Source organism: Muntiacus reevesi, chromosome 18, assembly GCF_963930625.1.
Source record: "Muntiacus reevesi chromosome 18, mMunRee1.1, whole genome shotgun sequence".
Lineage (NCBI taxonomy): Eukaryota > Metazoa > Chordata > Mammalia > Artiodactyla > Cervidae > Muntiacus > Muntiacus reevesi.
In genome coordinates this window covers 47,215,780-47,223,245 of record NC_089266.1, presented here as the reverse complement: position 1 = coordinate 47,223,245, position 7,466 = coordinate 47,215,780, and the positions used below count along the sequence as shown (strand labels likewise).

Sequence of the window (7,466 nt, the reverse complement as noted above, 5' to 3'; positions counted from 1 at the left end):
GGAGGTGATGAACATCGACTTATCTAATGCTTTGAAACGGATGGAGGACCTCGGGTCTAATCCAGACCACCGCTTGAGTTCAGTTTCAAGGATGCCCCAGTGACGCGTCTCATCACGATGAGCGGTACTTCATGGATGGGAGCCAAGGCACCCGGGCTCCCATCTGGTCGTTCTGCCCCTCCTCCTGCCCCGGGAGAAGCAGCTTCCAGCTTCCCGACCTCTGGGAGGACCAGGCACCGCCCTGGCAGACAAATCCCGGGCTGTTTGTGGTGGAAGAGATTTTCTGCCACCGCGGCTTGTGCTGGCTCTTCTCGAGGGCCAAGAGGGAAGTGATGAGCTCACTCTGGATGCGAAGGCCGTGAGAAGAGAGAGAGACACACACCCTCTCACACACACACCCACACTCACACACACATAGATTTCCGGAGGCTATTTCAGTTTTCTTTTCCGTTTTGTGCAATTTCACTTATGATATCAGCAGCAGTATGTGGCTGCTATTTGGAAACTCCCCGAGCGGGGGCGCCCCGTCTGCCGGCCTGCCTCCCTATAAAGGGCCGCCTGGCACCCTGTGAAGGGCCAGTCGGAGCTGCAGAGGATCAGCGCGTGGATCGCCCCAGACTCTGCCCACAGCTACCATGAAGGTCTCCGCCGCTGCCCTCGCTGTCCTTCTGACGGCGGCCGCCCTCTGCGCTCCTGCGTCTGCCTCCCCATGTAAGTCCAAGTCCTGACCGCCACAGCCCCCGGGGCCAGCCCTTAGACTCGCCCGGATCTCGCCCTTTTTTCCTTTTTCTATATTAACAAAAATTATTTATTTATTTTTATTCCTTTTTTTTGGCCGTGCTGGGTCTTCATTGCTGGCTCTTCTCCAGTTGCAGTAAGCAGGGGGCTACTCTCTAGTTGCAGTGCTTCTCATTCCAGTGGCCTCTTGTTGCAGACGGCAGGCTCTAGGGTGCCTGGGCTCAGTACTTGGGGCTCCTGGGCTCTAAAGCACAAACTCGGTAGTTGTGGCGCCCCGGTTTAGTTGCCCCATGGGTATGTGGGATCTTCCCAGACCAGGGATTCAATCTGTGTCTCTTGCATTAGCAGGCAGAGTCTTCGCCACTGAGGCACCAGGGAAGCTCTCGCCCTCTTTTCAACTGCAGCCTTTATAGCGTCTGACTCCTATGGTTTATATTCTTCCGCATTGCTTCACTCAGATGTCCAGCTGTCCTGGATAGATCTCTAAGCCACTCCATGGCAGGGACCCCTCTGATCAATTTGTCTGTGTCCTCAAAGTCTACACCCCAAGCCATGCAGGTGTTCACCAAGTGTGGACTGAGGTTACTAGCCGGCAAGGCTGCTCGAGCTGACCTGCAAATGCCTCTGACTCATGTCAGTCATCACCGGCAGGGTTTCTAAGAAGTTTCTAAGCTCTTGACTAAAACCCTCCTGGGACAGTCATATTTTCCCCATTTCATAGATTTTGAGAACAGATAACAAAATCTAATTAAATGTCCACTATGGGTCAAGTATTGTGCTGACTGCCTCACATATCTCATCTTACTTAATATTTGCATCCAGTCTTTGAGTACCTGTCCTTGTCAGCCCAGAGAGGTTAAGTAACCTGTTCAGGGTCACGCAGCTGGGAAGTAAGAAAAGTGGAGTTCAAGCCCAGTTCTTCTTGGCTCTGAAACACAACTACTCTATTCGGAAATGGCAACTGACCCTTCCCGGGGGCATCCTGAATTCACTAACCAACAAAAAGTCCTGCTTCTCTCAGTAGCTTCAGCCAGAGGCTCCCACGATGCAGTATGCATCTTCAGGCCCCTCTTTGGAGTCCTGGTTGAGTCATGAAGTCTGAATTTTAAAAACCTCCCCACAACCCAGCCTAGGTCTCAAAGAAACCAAGTTCAAAATCCACCGAGGATCCTGGGAGGGCAAGAATAAGGGCGGAGGAACTAGGACCAGCCCAGAGGAGACCCAGCATGCCCTGAGAGCCCAAGGCATGGGGTTGTGGTGTAGAAAGATGGAAGCCAGTTGGCCTCAAGGGTTAGGTGAGAGAATCCCCACTCTGGCACTGGGTGTCCACGGCTAAGTGTCTTTACCTCTCTGAGCCTCAGTTTCAGCCAAAGGAGGAAAATAGTCTGCTGGAGCTAAATCCTATAGAGCTCCCAGCGCAGTTCCCAGTGTGTGCTGGCGATGGATCCAGGAGTCTCCTTCTTTGCTTTTCCCAGATGCCTCGGACACCACACCCTGCTGCTTTGCCTACCTCTCCCGCCCACTGCCCCGCAACCACGTCCAGGAATACTTCTACACCAGCAGCAAGTGCTCCATGGCAGCAGTGGTGTGAGTCTCAGCCCTGTGGGAACCTCAGGGGGAGGGAGGGAAAACTCCCGCCCCAGAATCAGTCTCCCCAGCCAGGAGCCCTCAGAGAGGGTGCCGCATCCATTCCCACCCATCCTCCAGCTGCTCAAATAGCTCTGGTTCCGCCCTCTCTGGATTCAGATTCCCCAGCTATCATGGAAAAAGCTAGTCAACGTGTTCCTGGAGGCGCCCCCTGACTCTGATGGGCTAGGTTAGGTCTCTGATCTCTATGGATGTGACTGTTACTTGCCTGGGTGGAGAAGATCGACTCATACGTCCCTTTCCAGACAAGGACCCCACAGTCCCCCACATCCCGCCCCCAATCAAAGCCACCCACAACCTCAGAGGAACTAGAGAGGAGAGGTCAGAGGTCAAGGCCCTAGTTGCAGCGTGTTGAAAAAAAAAAAAAAGTTATTGATTGATGAAGAAAAAATAATGAAATGAGATTCTCCTTTAAACACGCAATTTGGAAAAATTATAATTTTTGCTACCTAGGAAGTGCCTGCTGTGTGCCAAATGTCTTACATGCATTAGGTCTACATTTTATCATAGCATCCCTGACAGGTATGAAGAATTCTCTCCACATTTTAGAGAGTGAAATTGAGACCCAGGGAGGTTCAGTGACTTGCTCAAAGTTGCTCAGTAAGTGAGGGAGGGGGCCTGTCTCTGGAGCCTCCTCTTTCTAAGCTAGTAAGATCATCAGTGATAGTTGCTTATGGAGTTTAAGATGATAGAGACTTAAAGAATGAAAATGGGGCACTCATGACGTTTTCTGTATAATGATGACTTTTTTGTTGTTGTTTGGGTTTTTTAAATATTTAGTTATCTGTTGGGCTGTACTGGGGCTTAGCTGCTGGCCTGCAGGATCCTCTTAGTTGCAGCATACCAACTTTTAGTTGTGGCATGTGGGATCTAGTTCCCTAACCAAGGATAGAGCTGGGGTTCCTGCATTGGGAGCGTGGAGTCTTACCCACTGGACCACCCACGATGAAGTTTTTTAATCCAAAAATTCCTGTGACACTGGCAAAGTTGTAGGATTCAGAGTTGTAGGTATTCAGAGTTGGTCTTTGGTCCTGATGAATTCTTCAAATTATTGCTATACTATATATTTGCTATCTAGTACTACTAATTTTATTTCTGAATACAAGTATTTTTTGGATGGAAAAGCAAAACAGAAAAACATTCTTTGAGCACCTATTATGGGCAGGCAGAGAGGAGTAAATCGCCATCCCTGCCCTTCTGGGACTCAGAGCCTAAGACAGACACAGCAATGGCCAGGACAGCCTACATAAGAACGTGACAAAAGGAAAGACGGAATACACAGCTCTTTGGGAATTAGCTAAGAGAAGGGATTTAGGGCAAGTTTGTGCTGTTTGACTGGGGATCGGACTGAGGGATGGGGCATATCAGGCAGCAAGGATATTGTCAGAACTCTCATTAGGTTTTTGTAGAGTATGCATGTAGAAAGGTATTGAGGGCTTCAAGGCTCAGCACAGAGAATCAAAAGTGTGAAATGAGCTAGAACAGGGAAAGTCTAGGCAAGAGGGGTCCAGTGGAGAGGTTGTCCACGTGAGTGGTACTGAGGTTGAAGAGGACTTAGAGAAGGGAAGGAGAGACAGGGGTGAGGAAACTTCCAAGGTGGAATCAGCAAGCCCGGGAGGTGATGTGAGGTCAGGAGCAAGGAAGAGAAAAGGCTTGAGGGTGACGACGCTGAGGTTTCAGCCCACACCTGGAGAAGGGTGAAGCGTGGAGCCCTCTAAAGTCCCAAGGGAGAGCTGTTTTAAAAGTAAAGGACTGGGACTTCCCTGGTGGTCCAGTGGTGAAGACTCTGTGCTTCCAATGCAGGGGGCACGGGTTCCATCCTTGAGAGGGGAACTAAGATCCCAGGAGGGCGGGATGAATTAGGAGATTAGGTTTGACATAAATATCCATGTGTAAAATAGATAGCTGGCGGGAAACTGCTGTGTAGCTCAGGGAACCCAGCTCGGTGCTCTGTGATGACCTGGAGGGTGGGGTGGTGGGGTGGGGAGAAGTCCAAGAGGAGAGGATACATGTGTATACAGAGAGCTGATTCACTTCACTGTACGGCAGAAGCGAACACAGCCTTGTAAAGCAATTATAGTCCAATTAAAAAAGGAAAAGGGCGAAGGTGTCAGCACCATGACCCTGTGGAAGGGTCCAGCAGAGAGTGTGAGCTGAAGGGTTAGGAGCTGAGGACACGGGGCTGGGGCCGGAGGTGTGACACTTTTTAAAGGAGGAGGGGGTCTTCTGATGTCAGAGTGGCATTTCAGCCACCTCGGCAGCTCCAGCGAGTCTGTCTTCCCTGGAACCCCAGCTCTTCCACTTAGCAGCTGTGTGAGCTCGGGCTCATCACTTAACCTCTCTGAGCCTCAATTTCTTTGTCTGCAAAGTGGAGTAGAATAGAGGTATTTCCCTCCCTGGGTCAAAGTGAGAATAATAAAGAGAAAAATGAGATTAGACTATCTCTTGGCACACAGGTAGGTGCCTGGTTAACTAATCCTCTTTCTCCCCCCAAATGTATTCTTAGATACATAGAAGTGACAAGTGAAACTTGATGAGCGAATGCAATTCATCCAGTCACTAACTCGTTCGATAAGCATTCATTAGGTACCCACGGTGTGCCACACCCGGGGCCAGAGACTTGAGGGAATGCACGGGATGAAAGGGCAGCGATGCTGAGCACACTTGCTCCCCAGGAGGAGCAGGTGAAGGTGGAAGGTAGTCGGGCCAGGACAGGGTCCCCACGGAGGCGGGGGGTGAGGGAGAGAGATGGCCTGGCAAGGGAGGCTGCCGTCCAGTCTCACATTCATCAGAGAGGAGCAGGAGGCCTGGGCACCCCACCCTCCAGATGGCGGTTTCCTGGCCTTTAATTTCCTGGCCACAAGCCAGCGGGGCCGAGGAGACAGGACAGTGAGCCGGCAGGATTTCCTGTATGACACCTGGCTGGTCCAGGGCAGGGTCTGCGTCGGAAGCTCCCTCATCACCCCAAACAAGAAGACAGCTCAGAACAGCTGGATTTCTCTTCTTTGCATGCCGAGAAAGGGGGAGAAAGACAGTGGGGTGCTCAGGGTGCGGCTCAGAGAAGGAGAAGCAGCTCCCCTGAGAGCACATGCTCTCCACGACAGAGCAGGAGAAGGGGCCAAGTGATCCTCTTCCTCATCAAACAACCCAGGCCTCCACTTTGTCTGAAAAAAATCCCAGAAAGACGCAGGAAAGCGTCCTGCAGGAGAAGGCAAAGTGAGAAAGGTGCAGGGAGGCAGGGCGAGGTGGAGAGGAAACTGTGAGTGAACTGGCGACCCTGCCGGCCCCTTCCCTGGTGCCTCCATGGCAAAGAACCCGCCTGCCAAGCAGGAGATGCAGGTTCGATCCCTGGGTTGGGAAGATCCCCTGGAGGAGGGCATGGCAACCCACTCCAGTATTCTTGCCTGGGAAATCTCATGGACAGAGGAACCTGGCAGGCTACAGTCCATGGGGTCGCAAAAGAGTCAGACACGACTTAACGACTAAACAGCAATAACTCAAGAAGTGCTGCTGGCCAGGCCCGGGGCATCCCCCAGAGAGAACCGAGCTCCCAGCGAACTCCAACTTGTACCACGGACACCTGTAGACTGGCCTCCACATCCTGGCCGGTTAATTGCTTTGACAAGTGCTCATATCTCAGGGCCCTCAACCTCTCCAAGCCACCACATCCACTACCAGGACCTCTGTTCTCATGCTGCTCTGATCCACCCTAAAACAGAGGCCCCACAGCACCCCAGTAACAACACATATATGGTATTTTCCAAAGCTCATTCACACTCACTTATCTCATTTGAGCTTCACAGCAATTGTGCAAAGTAGGAATTATTTCTCTCCATATGTTAGAGGTCAATGTAGACTCAAAGGCCCTAAGTGATTTTGCCCAAGGTGATCTAACCAGTCAGTGTGAACTCAAGACTCACTTGAGTCCTTCTTCCGTTCACCCACAGACGGGTTCCTTCGTTGAGTGTCTACGTGTGGCAGGCACTGTTACCTAAAACCACACCGCGCGTTTGTTTTGCCACCTCGTCTCCCACTTAGTCAGCCGTGACTCAGTTCTGGAGGGTGCCTCTTTTCCTCTGCGTCTTCAGCAGCCAGCACAGGTTCTGAAACAGAAGTGCCGAGAAAAGGCTAGTGGTTGACCAGCTCAACTCTGGGCGCCTCGAGCCCCGTATTCCCTGAGCTCTCCAGGGTACGTGTGTTTGTGCAGGGGCGCAGGGGCTACAGTGCACACGTAGCTGCTTCTGGCTTGTAGCCTTTTGACCCAACGGAAGAGAAAACATCCTTTCCTTGAAAGCCACAAACACAATCGTGGAGCTCCGAAAATAACCCACCCGGTATCATTTCCTCCCGGCCTCGGTCCCCCTCATCCCCAAACCTGGCTGTCTCCACACTGACCAGGTCCCCCTCTCTTCTCTCCCGCAGCTTTATCACCAGAAAGAACCGCCAGGTGTGTGCCAACCCAGAGAAGAAGTGGGTACGAGAGTACATCAACACTTTGGAGTTGAGCTAGAGTGGAGGACACCTTCAGCCTGAACTTGTGCAAACTCTGCTTCTCGCTCTTGTCCTAAGCAGCTTGGGAGGCTCCCCCGCAGTGCCCTCCTCCCACCCTCTGCTGGGAGGGCACAGATTCCACCCCTCGCAGCAGCAGCTGCTATAAAAGCCCCCCAGGGCTCCGGGGGCTCTGCCGTTGTGCACAGGAGGTCTCTAAGCTCACCGCTCTGCAGTCGGAAAGGATGTCGGCGTCTCTGGAGGGGAAGGAGGGAGGGAGACTGGAGTCCTCTGGTCATGGCCTGTGACCAGAGCCCCCATCTCGGCCGCTCCCTGGGGGGGGGCTGGACTGGCAAATGTGGAGAAATCAGCTTTTCATTAAAATTCTCAAAGCGATCACAAAACTGGCTCTTGGTTTGATTTCCTCTCCAGAACCAAGCCCCTCCCTCGTGAGCCAAGCCTCAGATCCAGGGCTTGTCCCGTTGGGCGTCCAGCCTGGATCTGGGGACTGTGAGCAGAGCCAGGGGAGCAGGCTCTGTGAGCCAGTGGCTTTTCTACTCTGAGCGAAGACCACAGTCATGTCTCCCAGCCCC

The 7,466-nt window shown here is 52.3% G+C and overlaps 1 protein-coding gene across 1 annotated transcript; it reads left to right on the top strand.

The window, feature by feature from the left end:
* The first annotated feature begins 580 nt into the window (after nt 1-580).
* Nucleotides 581-7,210, top strand: CCL5 (C-C motif chemokine ligand 5). Its single transcript, XM_065910198.1, has 3 exons — nt 581-711; nt 2,214-2,325; nt 6,808-7,210. The coding sequence occupies exons 1-3, from the start codon at nt 636-638 to the stop codon at nt 6,893-6,895; spliced, it is 276 nt and encodes a 91-aa protein (XP_065766270.1). The 5' UTR covers nt 581-635; the 3' UTR covers nt 6,896-7,210.
* The last annotated feature ends 256 nt before the right edge of the window (nt 7,211-7,466 follow it).